We start from the raw sequence: 24,773 nt of genomic DNA on the forward strand, positions 1-24,773 counted from the left end.
TTCTTTAGACAGTATTAATTAATGATGGGTTCAAATGACAACATAGCATACATTAATACTTATTGTCATTCAATAATCTGCACTAATTCAGTCCTCTTCAGTCACATATTTAGTTCAAAGAGTGGGGCTGTTGAGCATTTTTCAGGCAGAATCCAACAGCTGCTCTAATGATCCTACTGAGACAAGTGACATTGAGTTTGGTGGAAAACAAGAAATTAATTCCTGGGAGAACGGCCAAAATACAATTAGTTAATTTGTCGAACATTATTAGACTGAAAGCCAGAGAGGAAGGCAGCACAGAAAGGAAGACACAGGAAGACACCTTTAAAGAGAGACATCACTCTTCATAATTTTATATAAATCATTTGTCTCCATTAATTACTTCTAACAATCCATCATGATAGTCTTACCGCTCCTCAAACTATGAGAGAGATGCTTTTTGAGAGGAAATGGACCCTGTTTACTGCAGAGATTTTTGTGATAGTAAGAAAACCACAGCTGTGAGTAAATGTTTGCCCCTGTCTGTATTGTATTGGTGCACTTAGTCAAAATACTTTAATTTAAACAGTGGGCAGTTAAAAGATATAACTTTGCAGCTGTTCTTTCAGTGCTGCCCAGACGAGTGTCAGTGAGTTTGGTGCAGACGATAAAATTATATTAGTTTCTGGGAGAAAAGCCAAAATAAGATCAGGCCTGTTTCAATGTTAAACCGACACCCAGAGAAGAGGGTGGGGGGCTGGACAGAGGAGGGTTTAACCCCCCCCCCAAAAAAAAGAAATCTCAAACAACTGCAGAGTATTTATCTGTTGTAGTCTCACTCAGTCATATACAGGTCTCACCTAGGGCTGCATGATAGGGTGAAAACATCATATTGCCATTTTTTTGCATTAGTGATTATTTTTGCATCAGAAATTGTATTTTTTCACTAAAAAAACAATTAAATCATGATGATGTGACAGAAATTTCTTTACCAAACAAACATGTTTTCCTAAATCTGAAGAACAAGATTTTTGCATTTCTGCAGCTCTACAGTGCTTCGAAATAGAAATAAACTTTATTGAACCTGTAAGTTAAAAAAACGTTACAGCCAGGGAGACTAAAGGTGATTAAAAGATAAAACATAAATAATACAAAATTGAAAATGTTTCTTGTAAAGTTTACAATAGTTACACATTTAAAAGCTTTTTTGTTTGTACGTTTACATTTAGATTTATGTGTTCACTGGTTCATTCACTCGTTACCCACCATCGGCCTCTATCCAGACCTGGACTGGAGGAAAATATGGTGTCTACTGTCTAAATATTTTATTTTAAATAAGGTCAAGGAAGTGTCTTTTAAAATAATGAATTGTTTTTATCTCCATTAGATTTATCATTTCACTTTATTTATTTTGGTCTTGTTCCCATTCTTTTTCTTTTTGGAAACATATTTCTGCTTTCATTTCATTTCATTGTAAGTTTCTTACAATATATATTTTTTTCTTACCTCTCTACCAAAAGAAATTCATATTATATCATCAATTTGATCCTAAATGCCAATTATAAACCATATTTTTTCATTTTGAAAGTGAAGTCTAACTAACTCCCATACTGCAAAAATAAGAAAATCCCAAAACTTGTACATGTATATATTGTTTGTATGTGTTACAAAAAGGATTATATTATATTTTAAAACGCTTTTGTTATCTAATGATAACGGACGTTTTAAAGCACAGGTGCGCCTCTACTGTGCTCACTACGGTACTGCCCGGTGCTCCTCTACCACCGTCAGTACGGTCAGTGAACGCCGCAGTCATTCAGTGTGTTTATCCCAGAGCTCTGCTGCACCGCTGCTCCACACTCTGCTTGGACCCGTTTAACCTCTCTATCTGGTGCCAAAGTTCGCCTTTTCCTCCTCTGACTAACAGGTATGGTGCTTAAATCTGCGCTGAAGCGCCAAAATACATCCGTCGCTTTATTCTAAGGCTTAGAATAAACATTTTAGGACCGGTGCGCGTCCCGAAATTGGTTCCTGCGTTGAAGTGAACTCGGTAATGTAATTTTGCTGCAGGGACCAGCTGTGTGTCTGCGAGTTTAGAGGCACCCTGTGGTACTTTATGTTATTTTATTTTTATATATTCCGTGTAGCGCATGAGCATGTGTTTACTGTAGTATCCCAGTGGGAGTTTGTTATTCTGCTGCGACTTCAGGCCCGTAAAGCATCCTCCTTACACCGCACTATCTGACTTCAGCTCACAGCTCCTCTGCATAAAGGTGATCCTCGGGTGAAACCAGGAGGAGGACTCTGAGGCGAGGCTGCTGGGCCTGATTCCGGTTCTGGACAATAATTGACGACTTTAGACGGAATTACCTGCCGTGTTGAGCATAAAGAAGTCTGGGTTCATGCCTGATTTCGAGCACTTCAGATTTTCCTATTCGAGCATGAATCCGGTTCTCGGGGAGAGTGGCTTTCTGGCCCCGCAGCAGCACCACCACCAGATGACGGGCCAGAACGACTCTGCCATCCCGGAGCCGGGCTACTTCCTGGGGGACCACGGTGGGTTCGGCCCCGATGGGTTGTCCGGGCTGGACCTGGGCGCCCTGCCGCCGTCGGGCCTCGCCTACCTGCACCTGAGCAGCCCCCTGCACCGCGTGCCCCCGGCGGCCACTGCGCTGCGCAACGACCTGGGATCCAACATCAGCGTCCTGAAGACCCTGAACCTGCGCTTCCGCTGCTTTCTGGCCAAAGTGCACGAGCTGGAGCGCAGGAACAAGGTGTTGGAGAAGCAGCTGCAGCAGGCTCTGGAGGATAACTGCGCAGGGGAAGCCCACCAGAAGCCGCTGACCAAAGAGATGGGGGTCCAGACTGGATTTATTGGGCCTATTCCATCCAGACCGGGCCTCATCCCTCTCCACAACGCCAACAACTCGGCCTACCTGCCCGGCGGCCTCCTCTCTCCGACCCTGAACCCTCCTCCTCTTTTTGACAACAAATACCTGCTGGGGAACAACCTCAACCCGATCACGGACTCAAACTCCAACCTCACCACATCCATCAGCCCGGCCCTGAGTCCCACCGACCCGTCCAAAACCATCACCAACATCAACGAGAGGTACGCCTCGCACGCCGGGACCAACACCAACAACGTCCCCCCTCCTCCCCCGCGCTTCCTCCCGGGGACGATCTGGTCCTTCAACCATACCCGCAGGTTCGGTACCGGGAGGGAGTCGTGCGTCACGGGCCCCGGAGTCTCCTGGACGCACCCGGACGGTGTCGGGGTCCAGATCGACACCATCACACCTGAGATCAGGGCCCTGTACAACGTGCTGGCCAAGGTGAAGAGAGAGAGGGACGAGTACAAGAGGAGGTAAGGGCTGTTTTTATCTGCACTGTATAAAAGGTTACCGGTTCTAATGCGCACAGTGTGGCGTTCAAGTGCCTGGTTTCTGATTGTGTGTGCACTGTTTGTTGTGTGTGTGTGTGTGTGTGTGTGTGTGTGTGTGTGTGTGTGTGTGTGTGTGTGTGTTTCCTGCAGAGGTTTATTCTTGTGTCAGGGTGAGCAACTTATTAAGGAAGGATATCTCAGGGCTGCTCAGTGTGTCTGACATTAAAAAAATAATATTTTACTGATATTTATTTACAGCAAAAACACACCACATTCACATAAACTTATGAATTGCTTGAAATCAGTCATTTAAAGAGTCACATTCAGTGAAATAATAACATAATGTGATCATATTGTCATCACGGCGTCAATAAAACTGATAACTGAAATATTGGCCAGCACCTGGATGACTCACCACACACATTCAGAGATAGAGGAATCAAAATGGAAAGTTTTGGCGTCTGGAGCTGTTTTTTTATTCTAATACATGAAGTCGCTGATGTTTAATAATTTCTATATTCAATTATTAATTTATCTCTCTTTTAAAGCTGAAGCCTGACAGCAGAGTTGAGCCACACAGTTCATGCTGAGGCAGTGATCACTGTAATGTCTCTGCTTGTATCAGGTCATCGAGGGCAGTGTTGCAAATCAAAGAGCAGGACAGCTTTATGGCAAGATGTGCTTTACAGGATGTTTTTTTTTTTTTTTTTTTTTTTACATTACGTGACTTTCATTTGGCAGATGATTTTGTCCAAAGCGACTTGCAAAGTGAAGCAAAGTGCATTATGAGAACAAGAGCTCAATGTCATAAAAACCAACTGGAAGTGTATTCCTTTGTGGATCGAAGTGAGAGGGACCTTTTTATGTCTCTGGTGTTTAATTCTCTATTGATCTGTTCATCTGTTTCTCAATTCAACTTAAACAAAAAGTATTATAGGCAATCTTTACAGCACATATTGAAACTGATATAACACATACAGTAATAGTTTATACATATATGGGGTAACTAGTTCTGTTTGGTATCTGAGCTCTCAGATTTGAGCAGATATATGACTGCATATATGACTTTATGATTGTTGTTTCTAGAGCTTTACCTAATTAAACCTGTAGTTATTGAATTCTTCTTTATTTTTTTGTGACCTTCATCACCTGTGAGTTTCTAATTTTTCTGTTTTACAACAGGAGCTTACACGATTGGTTTAAAGGAACAGCATATAAAAGAGACAAAAGTATTTAGCGTCAGGACATTAATGGCAGCATTTATGTTACTTTTAAGCAGCAGAAGAAAAATTAGTGTGTAAAAAAACTTCTGTCTTGTCCGTGAGAGGGTTTTGCTCAGCACGCAGCTTTTTGTCAGCACTGACCCTGTCCCCCACTCGTACACTGACACACATTAACACACATTCTCCCACTGCTGCTTTATGCTAAAAATCACTGACCTCGCTACTTTGTGCTTCAGCGTGCTGAGGCAGGACGCCTCTGCAGGACAAACCTTCAGTCACATCGATTTCAGAAGCAGCAGGATGTTTTACTGAACAGCAACAACTCACTCTCTGACCTGTGTGTTGCTGTGCTTGTCATTTACATTTTACTGCATTCAGGTTTTACATCTTTTCGAAGGCTATGAACGTGAGCTTGAAGTGGTTCAGGTGTTTACAGTTGTGTGCTGTAGTTTTTATTCCACAACATGAAACCATAGACCTATCAAGTGGGAGGATGATTTGAGGTGTCCAGTTAAAGTTTATTTTTCCTCAATGTCAAATGACTGATAGTTGGAGCACTTCAAGGCTTTGATGTAAAAAGTCAGAGGTACAAGCTTGTGGACATGAAAAGCTAAGGAGAGAAGTCAACTGTGGTGCATTTTAGAAAGAAACATCCAATCAGAGAGCTCAATACTGCTAGTGGCGAGCTAAAGTCAAAGTGAAACCTGATTTAAAAAACAAGTCTGTTGAAGAAACTGATGGTTTTGCTGCATAGCAATTATCGATGAAAGTTAAGGCTCATGGGTATTGTAGTGTGTAAAGCCATATACTGTACCAAAGTTGAATGATTAAAACTAACGTAACATAAACCTATATGATCCAGGAGCCTTCTGTGTTTCTATGCAGGGCAGTAGTGAGGACCCAAGTTCCCCAAAATACCCCTCACCACCCTCAACCAACATGCTGTCTTTAGTTCAGTTATACTTTCTGATACCGAGGACATGGCCTGGTTGCCCTCATTTTACTGAGGGCTGTTTCTTTGTTGAGGAATATTGAATTAAATTAAAAGAAAACTTTCAAATGGAAATTTACAGTGAGGGGAAACTATCTCCCAGATCTTCCGGTAAGGTTAAATGGTTCTTTATCTTGTGTACTGTGAATGTTTGGCTGCCTGTGCGTCTGAAGGGAGCAAGTGTCGGGGGGGAAAAGCTTAACATGAGCTGTTGTTTTCCTCTCACACTGTTGTCTCCCATCTTCCCCCTCCTTTCTTTCCTGCTCTTTTTCATTTAGTCTCTTTCTGTCTCTCTCTTCCTCTTTTCTATCTTTCCCTTCCCCTCCTCCTCCTCCTCTTCCTTGCTGGGTATTGTCCCGGTACCTGCAATGCAGCACTGGCCTGTGACCGCCAACAGTGATGTCACCCAGTCTGCCATCGCTCCTCTGTCTCCTCTCATTTTATTTTTTACCCTCTGCCTCTCTCTCTCTCTCTCTCTCTCTCTCTCTCTCTCTCTCTCTCTCTCTCTCTCTCTCTCTCTCTCCTCACATTACTCCCTCTCTGCTGTCTTGTTCTCTGTTTCTCTTTTAAATTGTTTGCTGCTGTCCCTGTTGACTCCTCATCCATCTCTGCCCTTCTGCCTGCCTCGTTTCACCCCCCCTCTGTCCCATGTGAGCCTCTGCAGCGTCAGGCAGCTGCTGACATCATCATTAACATCTTCATCCCCAAAGCCACACACCCATCTTCGGATTTCTTTCTCTTTTGCTTCTGTCAATTCGATTCAGTTGAATGAAGCTTCATCGTCACGTTGTTTTGATCAGAAAACACGTTATACGTGGCCAAAAATATGTGGACAGCCAAACCTGACACCCTTATGTGATTATTTGATATGTGATTCCAAAACCACATGCATTAATCTGCAGCTGTAACAGCGTCCACTCCTCTGGGAACATTTCCCATCCCGTTGGAACCTGGCTGCACAGATTTGCTCCGATTCAGCCACAAGAGCAACACTGATGCTGGGTGATCAGGTCTGGCTCACAGTCTCTGTGCCAGTTCATCCCAAAAGGAGCTGGATGGGGTTGAGGCCAGTCCACATCTTCCACACCAAACTAGGAAAACCATTTATTTATGGCTTGGAGCATTGTCATGTTTAACAGGAAAGGCACAAACACACACTTGTTGGAAACACTACTGTCTAAAATATCTGAGCATGCTGTAGCATGAAGACTTCCCTTAATAGGATTAAAGAGTTTGACCACATGCTTTTGGCCCTGTAGTGTTAATGCACACAGTTGTTTGTCTCTACAGGCTTAAATGCTCACAAATGTCAACTCTCTCACCTTACCGATATCACCTCTTAATAGATGCACTGTGAGGATGCAATGAGTCATACTGTGTGTGTGAGGGGAATAGAGTGAGAGAGATAAAAGTACATAGATACAAAGAGGCCACCCAGGTTGCTTGTTTGTGGTACTAATAGTTTGCTGATGCTGCTACCACCCATGCACTGTGCTATTAAAGGTGGGGTAAGCGATTATAATCCAATGCACTTTTTGTCGAATTCAGTGAATATCTCGTCACAGTCTGCTGGCTGTCCGTACTGTCTGTGTGCGCTGGTGTTTGTACACAGCCCTGGCTCAGTAAGTAGGAAACAAACAAAGTGGCTTGGAGCGAGCACATGACACTATTCCAGCCAGGATTTGTGTGTCAGGTTGTGTTAGAGTACTTGCCAACGAAGGCTCAGCTAACTGTCTGGTTTGCCAGGTTATGCTGTTGTTCTGAGCTGTTGTAGCAGGAGTGTTGTGTCGCTGTCTGGAGCTGTGTCGTTGTTCGCTAAATACAGGGCCAACCATAAAGGGGGGGGCTTAGCCAAATACTCCCTATTAATTCATAAAACAAGAAACTTTGTATTTATTGTTGCTCTAGTGAAATGTAGCTTGTTTCAGAATTCATAATAAGTTAAAAATGTGAAAAGTGCATTGGTAACAGCTGATCTTAATGAACTTCTGGCTAATGTTGGAGGGAATTTCCTTGCTGTGCCAGGACCTGCACGTAAGTCGGGATGCCAGAAAAGAAAGGAGAGGAAAAAAGAAGGCTTTAGACCCAGATAAAAGGTAATGACCAACTGTTTTCATTCGGCACAGAAAGAAACGAGCCGAGAGATGGTGTCAGTGAAGGAGCCACCGCCACTGGCTTCAATTAATTTCCGTACACTTCAGACTTCACTCCTGCTTTAAAGGAGATATTCCACAATAATGAATAGTTCCTACATTTGCTTTGTGGTCATATATGTGGTGTTAGCAGGGATTATGTTTTCTTTTTGTTATTTTTCAGATGTTTGGGAAATACATTTATTTGCATTGTTGCTGAGAGTTTAGAGGAGAAGATCAGTACCACTAATGTCTGAAGGCTAAAAACAAAGAGCCAGGTAAGGATTATCTTTGTGAGCACAGAGAATGGAAGGCAGGCTAGTTGTTTCCCTCTGCTTTCAGTCTTTATGTAAACTAAGCCAACTGCCTCCAAGTTCCAGTACCATCCCTAAAAACAGAGACATGAGAGTGGTATCGATCTTCTCATCAGCTCTCGCCAAGAAACTGTACATCCCGCAATGCTGAACTGTTCCTTTAAAGGAAGTCAGAGTTGACTGTTGGTAGGAGACTGTCGCAATGGCCGACACTTTTTTTCTAAAGACTTTAAATTGATGTCTGCATGACGTCCCAGTCTGCTGACATCACAGTTTGAGTGCAGTGCAGCAGCTTGGTCTCGTACTACCGACGGGAGAAATCCCAGATAAAACCCAATGGCTTGTGTAATTACCTGAAAGCTTTTATTATTCAGATGGACACTTTTTACAAGCTTTTGCATCATCCAGCGGTTATGCCATCATCAGTTTTACAAACAAACCAGCGTCTGTGTATCCAGTAAAACATAATGCCACCCAGCAGCCTCACTGCAGAGCCACGTGTTGAGACTGACAAACAGATCAGAGCAACAAGGACATCATCTCTCTCTCTGCTGTCTCTCTTTATCATATCTAAGGGTTTCTTTCTCTCCGTCTGCTGGTCACTGCAGCTGATATGTGACACACATCTGAGGTTTATAAGTATAAACACCCAAAAATCTGCATGGAGTCACCTTTCACTCAATGCATGTAACCTATATGTGAGGTGTACACTTAAGTTGGCAATCTGATCTGAGGTCAGCCAGCCGAGACGTGATCTCATAATTTCAGTGCTACAGCAGCTCAGCAAAAAGGATTCAAAGATGGAAAAGAAGACGGAACAGCAGCTGAGATGATTTAGTGATGCTATTTAAGAGCCTGGTGATATGATATGCATCAAGATACAGGGAATACAATTAAATATATAGCGATACTGTGAGCTTAGTGATATAGTGTGATTTAAAAATAAATAAATAAAAAAAGTTATAAAGTTTAAACAAATATTTGCATGTAAACTGTTAATTTAAAATAAATATACAGTGTTTTTGAGAATCGATACAGTATCATAAAAGGCAATATCACCATACTCAAGTGTATCGATATTTTCTTACACCCCTAGTATTTAGGAAAAGGAATCAGCTTTGTATTTGCATTTGTTGGAATAAGGTCAAAAATGTGTTTGCTATCGTCAGCACTAGTAGGGCATAAACTGAACAGGTTTGGCCTGAGGATGGCACCAGTTATTGGCTACTGTATGGTGGCCATTTAAGCATTAATGTCAAATTATAGAGACTGACAGGGATCTGGTTATCAGTAGTTTTAAAGGCTCCTTTTTATGAACTGAAGGGTTGGACAAGTAGAAATTCTGACCTTTTGTTGGCAGAGAAGAAAAGTAAATTCAGTGTGCCGGATTGGTGACGCTGACAGACAGACAGACAGACAGACAGACAGACAGACAGACAGACAGACTTTGTTAATCCCCAAATGGAAATTGGGTCCTTATAGCAGCCAGGTACATTAAAATACAATCAAATACAATAGAATATAATACTTGGATAGAAAATATAAAAAAAGATAAATAGGTAGGTAAGGTGCAAAGTTTTTAGTTTTTAGTTGCAAGATGGTGGTAATAGTACTGATCACATGATGGCAGTGTTATTGTTAATAATGATATATAATAATAACAGTATATAATGATAATATTAATACTATTTATAATATAATAATAATATGTATATATGATATGATGACTGAACAGATATATACATGTATACACAGATAATATACATTAATATTGATTGATAATATAATGTAAACATGTGTCATATATTCAGCCTGTGCAAAGTGTGCATACATACATACATACTGTAATATATATACTCAATATATATAATATGTACACACACACACACACACACACACACACACACACACACACACACATATATATAGACACACAAGATATGATATGATATATAGCATATGTATAATAGATACTTGACTATACAAGAAGATATACATACAATAGATAATATTTTATATATTGTTATATAATAATAATAATAGTAATAGTAATAATTGTAATATATAACATATAATAATAATAGTAATAACAATATAATATTATTAATATAATAATAATATATTGTATAAATATGATATATAATATCAACATGGTTTATATTAACACATATCACATATGATAGTATATGTTCCCCAGTTATATTTAGTCCAGTTCTGTGATTGTGGATCTGACAGAGGCAGATGAGTTATACAGTCTTATAACAGTGGGGGGGAATGATTTTCTGTATCGTTCCTTAGAGCAGCGTGGTTGAATGAGTCTGTTGCTGAAGCTGCTCTCAACTCAGTTTTTATTGCCACAGTAATCTCTGGCCTCGTGTTGTCTCGTATAAAAATCATTCCAGTCAGTTTCATGCAGAGAGGTATATTGGTTTTCAATTAAACGTGGGAGAGAGACAGCACTGGTATTGGATTGGTACTTCCTGAGTTGAGTTACTGGAATTACTATTGAAGAGAACTTTGGATTGGTGCATCCCTACCAAAGTGATCAGGATTCAGTCCTTTGACCTTTTGCCACCCCTCGTGAGTGTTACCTTTTGTCACAATCACTCTGCATGTATTTCTTTTCGTATGTTGCCATGAGTTTGTATTTGACTTCACAATAGAGTGACTATCATACTCAGCTCAGCTTCCGTCTATTTCTGTCCTCTGCATAGTGACTGACTGAGTGCTGCAGCGTGCTCTTTGGGCTCTACATGCACACTCCATGGTTTCTCTTATGTAAGCGTTGCTGAGTAATACTAGTGGTGGAAGGAGGAGCTTTAGTGTAGGTCAGTCAAGAAACCACAGGTGGGTTTTGCCTTGAAGCTGCAGAGAGAAAGATCAGGAAGCTCGACTTGACAGACTGAAACTCTTCACCCACCTCATCCAACCTGACAGTTGGGCCACTGTCACATGAGGCCAGACGTTCAGTTGTGCACTGAGATTGTTATTGTCTATTTTACCACCTGTGTCACGGCTTTTGAAGAAGTGTGTATGATCAAGTCTGTTTTTATGCTACAGTGCTGATTTATCTGTGTAATCTCTGCATCATTACATTCCTACTTTCTGTGTGTGTTGTAGATGGGAGGAGGAGTACACAGCCAGAATGGACCTGCAGGAGAAAGTGGCTGAACTGGAGGAGGTAAAGTGACTGTATTACCGAACTGCTCCAGTTCAGAACTCCATTAAAACGTTCTCTTTCTTCAGAAAAGGTTTTGGTTTTAAGATGCAATCAGCTTTTAATTAAAGCCACATTTTCCTACTTACAAAATGTAGCTCTAGTTCTTCTGAAGACATCTCGGCCCTTCTTCTTCCAAAGGATGAAAACCATCATGCTCTTTGTGGCAGGAAACAACTGGCTTTATGGCACATGTTATCTTTATTTTGAAATAGATAAAAGGCTATGCGAATATATGTGTATAACAAAATACACAGTGAATAACAGTCTCTCAATGAGATCAGAGAGCGCCTACCAATCATCTGGGGATTTCTGGGGAAGTAATTGATTGAATGGTGGCGAGAATGGCCGCTATGTACGTCCCTTACTTCAAGGACATGCCTTATCTGAAACAATCCTCTGCCCCCATTCTCCTCTGTAATTAATCAAACTGGAAATATAGCGAATCATTTTTTCGATTGAAGGAAATCAGGAGTCTGATATGTAGCTGAAACTTATATTTGTAGTTAGACAGAAAATAATATTGTCAACCACTGTCATTAATAACAGTAATATGAGTATTTGGGACATAGCTTCATACTGTGTGTGTCTGTGTGTGTTTTTCAGGACCTGCAGGAGAGCGAGGTGTGTCAGGATGAGCTGGCTCTGAGGGTGAAGCAGCTGAAGGCTGAACTAGTCCTCTTTAAAGGACTCGTCAGCAACGTAAGTCTGCTTTGAGCTTCTAAACAGGTAAAATGAGCAAAAGATTCAGAAATGAAGAAGATTCCAAAGTTTAGATTTTTCTCTTGTTTTGGTTCATTTAGTTTTGAGTTTTTAATATTAATATTTAATATTTTGGGGCTTTTATTGCCTTTTAATAGATAGTGACAGCTTAAGAGTGACAGGAAAGGGGGGGAAGAGAGAGAGAGGGGTGGGGGGGGGGATGATACGCAGCAGGGCCCACAGGTCGGAGTCGAACCTACGGATCCTGCAGCAAGGACTCAGCCTTGGTACATGCGGTGGAGCTCTGCCAGGTGAGCTACCAGGGCGAGTTCAGCCATTCAAATCTTATTTTAAAGCTCTCATCAGAGATAATGAAGGATGTGCTGGCAGAGGGTGTATTGTGTCTTTGTGATGTAGACGAAAGTGCGTGTGATCAGGGTGTGCCATGACGGGTTGGTCCTAGCTGTTCTCCGGGGTTACATATTGGTGGACACCTCGCTGAGTCCTGACAGTAAACATAACACATCAGTTTATATTATTTAGATGGATGTGAGCTCAGTGAGAGTCCTTTCTGTCTCTCCATTAGAACCTGTCAGATCTGGACAGTAAGATCCAGGAGAAGGCCATGAAGGTGGACATGGATATCTGCCGCCGCATCGACATCACCGCCCGCCTCTGTGACGTGGCCCAGCAGAGGAACTGTGAGGACATGATTAACATGTTCCAGGTATGTTAGTTTGGTTGTGAGTGTCCGCAACCAATCATCCACCTTCACTTTTAAATAAACACGTCTCCTTCCAGCAGGTGGCCACGCCCCCCTCCACACTGGGAGGCCGGGCCAGAAAACAGAGCGGGCAGTCGGCGAAGGGCGGGGACGGAGACGAACTGAGCATGTCTGAGAGTGAGGGAGGCGGGGCTAAAGACGAGGAGTCGTGCAGCACGTCGGCCAACCAGATCAACGAGCAGATGCACAGGATGCTGAATCAGCTGTAGGTGTTTTGGCCAATCACGTTTAAACAAACTGATGTTAAACCTGGTAGTCTAATGTGTGTGTGTTTGTCCAGGAGGGAGTGTGAGTTTGAGGATGACTGTGACAGTCTGGCCTGGGAGGAAACGGAGGAGACTCTTCTGCTCTGGGAAGATTTCCCTGGATACCCACTGGGACTGGAAACACAAGGGGAAGTGCGTAAACATACACACGCACACACACACTCTCTCACACACACACACTTTTTGCACACTTGAAATATCTCTAGGATATATCTACAAACATCTTGTTTTGTCCAAATCTCAAAGATAATCCGTTTAGAACGAAACAGAGACAAACCACAAATCCTGGTATTGAGAAGCTGCAACCAGCAAATATTTCACGTTTTCCTTTAATAAATGATTAAAATGATTATTTGATTATCAATGAATGACGTTAATTACCTCTCTGTAAGTTACTCAGTTAATCTTTTCAGGACCAGCTATGTTTAAACGATGCAGCTGGTTTAGCTTTCTGTAGCTGATCTTTCTAAATAAATCTCACAGAACACATTCAATTCAATTTTATTTGTATATCATTTTAGACATTCTCCATTTTTTTTCTAAGACTATAAATCTCCAGCCTGGGAACCAGACAAATCTGCCGAGCTCATGATGTCTCATTTGCTCTGACCTGCATCTGACGGGAGCGTACCTATGTTCCCCGGGTCCTATGTTCCTCGGGTCCTATGTTCCCCGGGTCCTATGTTCCCCGCTTTGTATGGGACCGGGGGACCCTACCCTAACCCGGGGAACATAGGACCTGGGGAACATAGGGATGACCCCCGTCTGACCACCCGTCCTGGGTCTGGTCGGGTTTTGTACTATATTCAGACCAAGTATGAATCAATATTTAGTTGCTGCATTGCCAGTTTTTAGCCTCAAATGTTTTTAGAAACACATTGTAGTGAACTGTTTAGCTGTAATTGGAGAAAGTTTGTGAGTTGCCATTTTTTCCTAAAATCGGTCCAAGCTCTGTCTTGTGTTACTCAGCGCTGCGTTACACGTTTGCTCAGATTGGTTGTAGGTGTACAGGCTTTAAAGTTATCATTTTGCAAGCTCAACATGGTATTGACCGTTATCGTATCCTATGACAGTTGTGCTCAGAATGACTGGTCAGCTCCCGAGCTCACCTACAGTATACGGTAGCTTTCTGTTCTGCATGTTTGATAAAAACTAGGATATAAAGTGGTAGAATGGACAGCTCTAAGTAGGAAATTGTTCATTATTGCTCCCAAATAAAATTCCTTAAAAACAACCAATAGCGAGACGTCAAAGCCACAGCAGCATTAGTTGGAACTTGTGAACTCTGTATAATAGAGAAGCAGTGAGTGAACACACAGGAGTCACCGTCCCCTCCCAGCTCCCTACAGATCTGTTTTCCCACTGTCAGGAAAGCCACTGGTGTTTCCTGTCGGGGGCACTTTGACTTTGTCCCACTTGGCAGAGCTGACCTGGTGGACCAGCTGTTTTTAAGGCGGCAGGGTTCATGCTTTTGTTGTTGAGTTCAGTGCAATGACGCAGACAGCTCGAGTCCATCCCGGTGACCTGTGAGCTGTTTTTAACTGAATAAGCCAGAGAGGCTAACGACCCGCTTAGTGAAGAGCGGAGAGACGCTGCAGGAAAACCAAAAGAGATTCAAAGACCTTCACACAGCCGTGGTGCACTCACACAGGGTGTTTGTTCATTTCATTTTGATAAATTATTATTATTATTAGTGCCAGAATAAAGTTATCAGTGTTTTTATTAATTGCTTAATCGTGTAAGTCATTTATGAAGGCAACAACAAGAAGAAAACTTTTAAAGTTACTAGTAATGACAACCACAAAGTTTCCTGTTTCTTCACAATAAAAGCTCCCATTTCCTCCTAATAGCAATGCAACCTGTCACAAATATTGTAATGATACATATGAATGCACATTAATACCTGGAGCTTCTCAAATGTGAGGATTTGCTGCTGCTTTTCTCTGTTTATTATATTTGTATGTTTTCAATATCTTTTAGGTTTTTAACTGTTTCTTCAGACAAAATAATCAATATAAGACGTTACCCTGGGTTCTTTTTTCTGCCATTTTATATAACAAACAGCCAAACTAAACAAAACTAATCATCAGATGTAGTAAACTGTTCAGTGTGTATTGAGGTTTTGTCGAAGATCCACTCTGACTGAGACTGTAGTTTGTGTTGTTGGTTTTTATTCTATATTTATATCATATTCTCAGCTCCTACATACTATTGGTTTCTTCACTCCGCTTACTAAGGTTTAATTTAACCAGTGACAAGATACAGATAAACAAAGTGTTACATATATGCCAACCGGACACAAAACACACATTTTATAAAAAAAGAAAATGTAATAAATAAACATCAAATGGACAATGTTTTATTCTTTCTCTCCCCCCACACACACTCACTGTATCCAGCTGCAGCAGCAGGAGGAGTCCATTGAGGAGGTCATTAAAGACACAGAGTGTCTGTTTAAAACCAGAGAGAAAGAATACCAGGAAACCATCGACCAGATAGAGGTGAGTCATTTCTTCTGCACTGCATTGTGGGACAAACGTACACATACGTACATCATACTGGTTTTATTCGTAGCTTGAGTTAAGGTAAGTTGAGGTAATTATGTTTTATCCCTCTTTTGTTGCCACGGAGTAGAGACACGAATCAACATTGTCATTACAAATCAGAACAAAAGGCTGCATCATAGTTACTGAATTCACCTAGAAATGAAAAATAAATTGATTTTAGCTGAATTTTAAGCCCAAATGTACCCTGGGAGTCGTAGTGAATGTCTTCTTTTTGATTCAAGAACCAGATATTTTCTCGTAACATTGTCTATGGGTAGAAATGAACGGGACCAGTGGCACCCGAAATGGCTCCTCCCACTTCCCGTCTCTTTAGTGGTATTAATTGAAGTAATTGGAGCTAATTGTGTCAGTGTTCATGGATTTAACGGACAGCGTTTCCTCTCATTGTCAGTTGGAACTGGCCACAGCAAAGAGCGACATGAACCGTCACCTGCACGAGTACATGGAGATGTGTTCGATGAAAAGAGGCCTGGACGTCCAGATGGAGACCTGCAGGAGACTCATCACACAGAGCGGAGACAGGTAACACACACACACACACACACACACACACACACACACACACACACACACACACACACACACACAGATCAAAACAAACCACTAGACATAATGACCCTGAGGCAGTGTAATCCAACAGTTTCTGTTTGTTTTAGAAGGTGTCGATTCAACTGGAGGATCATTTTGGACGCTGCAGTTTGTGCTGCTGTTAAATGACTATTTATAGAGTTTTTTTGAATATTTTGTCCACCTTCTACCCCTGGTATTAATGGGGTGGACAAAGTAACAGAAACATCTCTGTTAAACTCAATAAAACTCAACAGCATCACAAACTACAGCCATCAGTAGGATTTACTGCAGGGTTGTTGTATTGGACTGTATTAAGCTAGGTGTACACAATATTGTTTTACTAGACATTTTCTAAATCAAGAGACTTGAGAAAACTCCGATAGTCCTACATATGCTGAAAGACTTGCAGACATTTTGGTGTTCAGGGCTCTGGGATTGTGCATGCTGGGACACTGAAATAGAACAGAGCCATTGTTAATGATATTAGTTACTCCCAAGTTGCGACTCTTGGGAAACAAGTTTTTAATTCTAAACTAAGATTAACTGCTGGAAATGACCTCTTCTTGCTCATCAGCAGAGCAAAAAGAAAACTACAAAAGGAGAACAATAGTTTAAACAAATAAAACTGATAAATGTGTACTGACTGTACAAATAGCTTCAAGTAGCTTCATCTGGCGACCATCTTTGACAACTTGGTAAACGGGTTAAAAATCTTTTTTCGGTGCAGCAGACAATCAGTTTTTGGAAATGGAAACAAATTCTTCATTTATGTGTTTTAGAGCATCAGCAAATAGTGTTCAATTCCTGACATTCAACGTCCTATTCTTCAGAGAACTCCAGGATTTATCTCCCAGGAAGACATACTCAGCTGTGAATATAATGATAACTGGTGCTAGTCTGAGGTCTGCCACATTAAGCTCATGTCTTTTCCCTCTACAGAAAGTCCACCTCGCTCATCACGCTGCCGGTGGACGACTCTGACAGCGAGGAGAAGGAGAGGAAGAAGCCAGCTCTCCCTGCTGACTCTGAGAGCAGCGACTCTTACTGCGACGCCAACGCCGCCATCCCTCCTCTGACCTGGAGGAAACCCTAACACACACTCCAACACACACTGCTGGTACTCCGAATTAACGTCACCCGAATGCTCTCCTCCTCCTCCTCCTCCTCCTCCTCCTCCTCCTCCTCCTTCTCCAGGGCTGTTTGAGAGGAGGAAAACTGTAGAACTTCCGCACATCTAAACTTATGTTTCAGTGGTAGAAATTATTTTAAAACCAGCAGATGTAAACTATTTTTTTTTAATCTTCTCTGAAAGCAGCCTGTATGATGATGTTTGGTCATTTGTACTCGTCACAAACTCAGCTGATATGACCGCAGCTGAATTAGAGAAAGATATGATAAAGTTACACCAATGTCCTTACAAAAACCATAACTCGCTTACAAAGCTGATGTGTAGTATTAAACATTTTCCAGGCTGTTTGAGCTTCATCAAAATAGGCAATAATTCCTCACTTGAAGTTCCGCCGCTGCCCTCCTGTGGCCATCAGCGGTAACTGCACCTCAGTGAAGGTCAAACAGAACAAAATGGCACTTTAAAAAAGATCTTCACTGATTTTGTTTGCTGAGATGAAAAGGACGCATTTAGTTTAGTGCAGGAGTCAATTATTTGCACACTTTCTGTAAGGATACCTTTCAGCTGCAGGTTCAGACCCGTGCACATAGACGCAGCGATGCACAAAGAAATAGTTTGCACATAACTGTTCATTGTGATTAAGAGTGATCATATGTTTGAACAACTTTACTAATCAATTTCCACTTATTATAAAAAGGAAGTGCTTGTTTTTATTTATATTTGTATTTTTATTTATTTTATAATCCTGCAAGTACAGCAGAAAGTTTAATTGCTAATATATTGAACTACCCAGTGGCCATTTTCTGGGATTATACCTTCGGTGCAGCAATTATTTGACAGATCTCCAACTATCTAAGCCCAACTTGCCTTAAACTGCTATCCAACATTTGAGAAATATGACACCTTCTCTGATAAACTGTCCTGAGAATGCATCTTGAAGGTTTTAATTGTCCTGTTTGTATGATGCAGTACACAAAAGCATTATTCATTCACTGAAGTTAAAAGAATATTTTTAAAAGGAGACATTTGGGAACTCAACCTCAGATCTCTGAATAGGAAACTCTAAACAACACTCAGGGTTGTAGCCGTTGAGGACAATAAGGTAACAATATTGTTTCTGGAAATTTGGTATTTTATCACTAAGGAGCCGTTTATGTTCTACAGTTACAGACAAATTACACATGCTGGGTTTTTAAAGAGGAGATCTTGAAATCTTCTTGGGTTAAAATGAAATGAGGATTTAGTATTTCATGAATTGTGAGAAATTATTTGTACCACCATTTAGGACAGCAGTTCCCAACATGGGCTTTGGAAACCTTTAAGGGGGGGGTCACAAGATGACTGACTGGACAAGAAAGAAAATAATATTTTTATTCAGTAATCTTTGCTCTTTTTTAGAGTTACTACTCGTCAGGCCTCTACAATTTACCCACTCTGAGAGGCTAAGATCACTCTCTGCTGCTGACCGCTCAGGCAACCTGTGTGAGGACACATGGTTTCATTTAAAGGGATCACAAGCCAGAAAATGTTGGGAACCACAGATTTATTCCGTCATGTTGGTAGATCAAACTGAGATTTTTGGGGGGTTTACTGGAGGAATTTGGACTCTTTCTAAAACCCTGGCTACAGTCTGACCACACTGTCCATGTTAATGTCATACTGTAGTAAACAGGCCGATCTACAGTAATATCCATTCCTGAGACTATTTACATCATCAAGCAGGAAGAAGAAAAGATGATTATTTTTATAGATTTTCTGTTTTACATTTGACAGATGGGAGGTTTAGACAGGTGAAAGACAAATAATAATAATAATAATAATAACTGAATCTGTATAAAAGTAAGATATAGGGCTGTAACTGATGATTATTTTCATTATCGATTAATCTTGCCATTATTTCCATAAAATGTAAAGAAAAATAGTCAAAAGCCAAAGATCTTCAGTCTGCTACCACAGAAAACAAACAAGCAAATATTCATATTCCAGGAGGCAATATGGGGTATTTATGCTTAAACATTGCTAAACAATTAATTATCAAAATTATTTCTGATACATTTTTTGTCAATTATTAAACTGTCAGTTCAACTAATAACTGAAGTCTGTTTGCTAAGCGGAGTGTGAGTTTAGTTTTTAGAGTTCGAGGATTCTCACAGCTGCTTAATTTAAAGGGAAGGTGTCGTATTTATGTGCCATCAATCACAAGCCAACGTCCCCGTTAACATTCGCTCTCAGCACTAATGGAGAGTCATCGCTCTTAAAGTCCCACACGAAACGTTTCCTACATTTGTCCTGCAGAAATAACGGGCCACAGATCATTTGAAAGAACTCGTCTGAGACGGTTGACAACAGAAATTTAAGGGCATTTTTCCTTTTACTAAAGTGAAAAAAAAAAACTATTTTAAAAATGTATTTGTCCTCAAAAATTGTACAGTTTGTAAAGGCTAAATATTGTATCTAATGTAAATAATGAGGCTGTGTATAATGCTCAACTATAATGCTGTAAGCTTCATGTTCTTCTGATGTACATTTAGCCAAAAGCAGTGCAGTTTAACATTTTCTTTAGACCATCTTTTAGTTTTAGCGTTGTTATTGATATGACCTGAATAAGACATGTTAGTAGTATCATAGCGACTAAGAACAGTTGTCTTTCTGTAGTTGTTTGAGAGCAAATACACCTGCAGCAATGATTAAAAGGTGAGTTTGAAGACGTGTGTGTACAGATGTGGAGGGTTGAAGCCATTTTGCAGGAGGTGTGTTTAAAATTCAGGATTTTTACTTTGTCTGTGCCAGTTTTCTGACTTTTTGTTGACGTGCTGCAACGAACGTGTCACAGTTCACCTCTTCAAACACACCTGTGATTAAATGAATGTCTGCTTATTCAATAACCTGCCATGTTCACCACAGAAAACAGACTCATTAAAGGAACACTTTCAGTTTTAGTCCTGTAGTTTTCTCCACTGAGCACACTTCTAATCACATCAAAATGAGACTAATAAACCCTAAAAATGCTTGTTTCCGTATACTACGCTGTAATTTTACACTTTTTACAGATAGTTCTTAGTGCTCAGAGAAGAAATGGACTAAAACATTGAGAACTGTTCCTTTAATGTCAAGGAGAAACTAAACAAAGCAACTTGCAAGTGTACAGTCGACATTAAAGCAAAATAGACAAACATCACTCACCTCATGAAACTGTGTACAGATGCTGCTTAACCGGAACTGTTGACATCTATATTATCAGAATGTAAATAGCATCTGTGGAGAGAAAACTGAAATAAATCAAGTGTGAAAGGAAAAAAAAAAAAAGACTTGATGACCTCATGAAAGCGAGTTAGACCGTGTGATGGAGATAAAAGCTTTAGATGGTACAGGAAGGACAGCAGGAGCCCAAGAAGCTGAAGAACACAGTGTCCGAGCTCTCTGTGGCTGTTTGGGGGATTTTTATGAGCTGCGATTGAATTCTCCATCACGCCACGAGGGTTTTTTCATGAGGTCTTTAACGTTAACGTTTTTTTCCTCAGTCACAGTGTGCAGAGCTGAATGATCAATTTACTGAAGCAAAATGAAAAGTTGCACAGAATAAAAGACTGAAAGAACCTCTGTTGTGAGAGTTTGTTTACAGCGGCAGACATTATTTATTGGATTTCCACTGGATTGGAGCTACTTTATACTTTGATTCCACCACATTTTATTACAGTTACTTTGCAGACTCAGATTTTAGTTAAATGTAGCTCAGATATGATGCATTACTAGTAGTGAAGTACTCAGATTCTTTACTTCAGTAAAAGTAGCAAAAGCACACAGTAAACACTCGCTAGGAAGTAAAAGTTAGTATTGTTAGTCCGATGTCCTTCAAAGTATCAAAAGTAAAAGAAAGGCCCCCCTGTGGGTGTTATTATATACAGTAGTGTGTACTATAAGTACTTATACTCCACTACATTTATCCAATAACTTAAGTTACTTCTTAGATTCAGGTTACAAACACAAAATATCAAAACATTAATGGATGTATTTTGTTTTTTCATTCATAAAAGTAGTTCCACAGTATTTGCATCCCTGTCTCACATATTGACACGTTTTAATCGGCTCTGGTTTTTAAAAGTTTAACCACTGCAGGACCGACACTTTTAATCTAAAGTCTGGTTTTTATCCAGTGGCTGTGTTTGTCAGTGTGATCGCTCGGGTCAAGTGCAGGTTAAAGCTACACCCAACAGGGAAAATGGTGAGTCACCATGGAGTCACAAGCTAGATTTAGGAAGAACATGAGACTGGGAAACTATTCTAATAGCGAGGAGCTTCCTTTAATGCTCAGTGTATGTACTGATGCATTCAAATAAAACATATGTAAGTCAGTCACATGGCTAAAGGCCTCACCTGTAACCTTTATATAAATTGTGTGCTACTGAGCCAGAGGGCAAAGCAAAGGGGCGGAGTAGAAATATTTATTTTAAAGTTAAATTAAATCATATATATTGAGATCTCTCAGCTTTAATAACTTGTCCCACACTGTTGGGATCTAGTTAGAAACATTCACATTTACCAGCTGCAATGTTAAACTGATTCTTACAAGTCAGTGAATCAATAATAATGATCCAGTGATGTAATATTTATAATTCTGAATAATGAGTACTTTTACTTTTAGTACTTTAAACATATTTTGATGCTGATGCCTCTGCTAGATAGTTATTATGTGTGTAATCATTTGATACATTCTAGGTTTACAGGTGAATTTATCAATAATCTATAACAATCTTAAAAGGATTACTCTGCATTTAGAGTACTTTTACTTTTCTAAAGTCTACTTCAGTACACTACTTGAGTATGAACTGCTGCTACTAAATGAGAGAAATACTTCCTCCACTGGTTGTTTAGTCCCATTACACAAAACTAAACACTGAACAGCAATACAGTCATTTATTGATTAGTTACACTAATTACTAGAATGTATTCGGGCAGCAATGATCAGCTCCATTAGTTTCAGTTCAGTCGTCTCGCTCCTGTAATGATCTGATATTAATTGCCTGCTGCTCAGACGCAGCGGGTCCAAAGCAGCGAAACAAACAGCTTCACAGTGAATCGATGAGGAGGAACAAACAGCCAAACAGCAGCAGAAAGAAGAAGAAAGCCGCTGAGAGGAAGAAACAGCCGAGCTGCTTCAGCACGACAGAACCTCTACTGCAACATACTCACAAAGTAATCGAGTACATTTACTCAGTGACTGTACTTTACAATACGCAGATACTTTATACTTCGTGGGAGATATTGTTCTTTACATTTATCTGACAGCTTTAGTTTCTACGTGTATGAGTCAATATATGAATCAGTTTATTAAATATGACACATTTTATAGATTAACAAACTTTTTCATGTCAAAGACCCCCATAAAAGGTTTTACATCAGTCCACCGACCCCCAGTTTGAGAGTATTCTGTCTTAAAAAATTCCCTTTTTAGTGAATTTTTGTTTAAAATCTTCAGAATGGATCAATAATCAAACTAGGGCAATATTGTACTGCTACTTTACTGAAGTAAATGAGCTACATACTTCTTCCATTGGTGAACACAGTATATATACTTTATACTCAACTACATTTATCTGATCATTTATCTGAATAATCCTTTATCTTGATTATTCTGTAAATTAAAGATGAACTTAATGAATTGTTGAATATTAAACTACAAATAGTATATAGCACTGCAAATTCATTCCAAAATACTGCACATAACAATTTAGATAAAATAATGAAACATTTGTTTTTTTATATTTAAAGTTACTTTTTAGTTTTATTTTTGGAGTATTTTTCTAAGATTTAGGATTTAGGACTTTATTTGTCTCACATGGGAAATTCTGATCAAAAGCATCAGGAAAAAGATAAATAATAATGAAATTCAGGAGAAGTAATAGAAACATGTTTAATTTCAATTTGTTACTCAACTCAATTATTCTGCTGAGCAGCAAGAAAAACAGAAACCACCTAAAATCGAATGAAATATTAAAAAACAAATACAATGAAATAAAATACAATACCTTATATAATATATCATATAATGTAATATAATATGAGAGGTGCTGTATGTTGTGTTGCATTATACTGAGAGCTGTTCCTATTATTTGTATATCAGTGTGGATAATCAAACCAATAAATGATTGTGTATTATTATTGATTATACTGAAACTTTATTGATCCCTGTAGGAACATTCACAAGCTACAGAAAGTAACTGAAATGAGCTCCAGCAGCAAAGTGATGAACACATTAAAGGATCAATAATAATCCGATCATTATTGATTATTAGGAAATGGAACATTATCGTTAATAGTTTTGTATTTTCACACTCTGGTGCTGCGATTATAGATTATTTATCTGATTAAACATGAGTTCAGCCTCAGAATCAAACAAACAAACAAACAAACAAACAAACAAATGACTCAACATGTCAGAACCAAACACGAGGAAGAGGAAGATAATGAACTCACCTGTGTTTGAGTCTCTGAGAGGGTGCGTTTGATTTTATCACCGTGTGTTCTACGGAGTTCACGTCACAAATCTACCTATTTTTTTTCAGAATAAAGGTTCATTCTGACCCAAATAACAGCGTGAGGAAGCGATCGCAACTCAAGGCCCCCTTACTAACTTTCACCCGTATCACATGGTCTTCACCCTCATTGTTTTGACCATCTCCAACGTCAACTAATTAACCCTCAAATCTTTTACACACAAAATACACACAAACAAATCTTAACATGATCTTAACAAATAAACAACACAAATACAAACTGACTTTGATTCTTCATCTCTAAACCGGCTGATGATGATAATGATGATGACCATGTGGACCTCAGATACTCTATACTCTATAATACTGAACTATACTCTATAATACTGAACTATACTCTATAATACTGAACTATACTTTATAATACTGAACTATACTCTATAATACTGAACTATACTCTATAATACTGAACTATACTCTATAATACTGAACTATACTCTATAATACTGAACTATACCTTATAATACTGAACTATACCTTATAATACTGAACTATACTCTATAATACTGAACTATACTCTATAATACTGAACTATACCTTATAATACTGAACTATACCTTATAATACTGAACTATACTTTATAATACTGAACTATACTTTATAATACTGAACTATACTTCATTATAAAGCACTACTCTGAACTACACTGGGTCCTGTGGAGTCAGGGAGCTGCTGCTGTGTGGACACGATTTACTGCTTACCTGAGTGAACACCTATTGACTGACTACAGTGCATGTGCGCATGCGCGGCACATCTCAGCGCTATTTCAAGCAACAGTGTGTTAATATATGAGACAAATACTGATTTCCCTTACCGGTTATTACAGTGTGTGTGTGTGTGTGTGTGTGTGTGTGTGTGTGTGTGTGTGTGTGCGTGTGGTGTGTGTGCGTGTGCGTGTGGGGGCGGGGTGAGTGTGACGCAGAGATCTGCGCAGCTGCTTCAGTTGTAGTTTTTTCTTTT

At 39.8% G+C, this 24,773-nt stretch overlaps 1 protein-coding gene across 2 annotated transcripts; it reads left to right on the plus strand.

Annotated features, from left to right (window-relative positions):
• The first annotated feature begins 1,786 nt into the window (after positions 1–1,786).
• iffo1a (intermediate filament family orphan 1a) lies at positions 1,787–20,855 on the plus strand. 2 transcript variants are annotated; one of them, XM_051389645.1, is made up of 10 exons: positions 1,788–1,906; positions 2,231–3,346; positions 11,145–11,205; positions 11,848–11,943; positions 12,530–12,670; positions 12,745–12,932; positions 13,008–13,125; positions 15,393–15,494; positions 15,952–16,082; positions 17,070–20,855. In XM_051389645.1, the coding sequence occupies exons 2-10, from the start codon at positions 2,382–2,384 to the stop codon at positions 17,221–17,223; spliced, it is 1,956 nt and encodes a 651-aa protein (XP_051245605.1). In that variant the 5' UTR covers positions 1,788–1,906; positions 2,231–2,381; the 3' UTR covers positions 17,224–20,855. The 2 variants fall into 2 exon arrangements, with proteins under 2 accessions (XP_051245606.1, XP_051245605.1); XM_051389646.1 differs by having other exon boundaries at positions 1,787–3,346; positions 12,748–12,932.
• Positions 20,856–24,773: the final 3,918 nt, after the last annotated feature.

Source organism: Dicentrarchus labrax, unplaced genomic scaffold (genome assembly GCF_905237075.1).
Source record: "Dicentrarchus labrax unplaced genomic scaffold, dlabrax2021, whole genome shotgun sequence".
Classification (NCBI taxonomy): Eukaryota; Metazoa; Chordata; class Actinopteri; family Moronidae; genus Dicentrarchus; species Dicentrarchus labrax.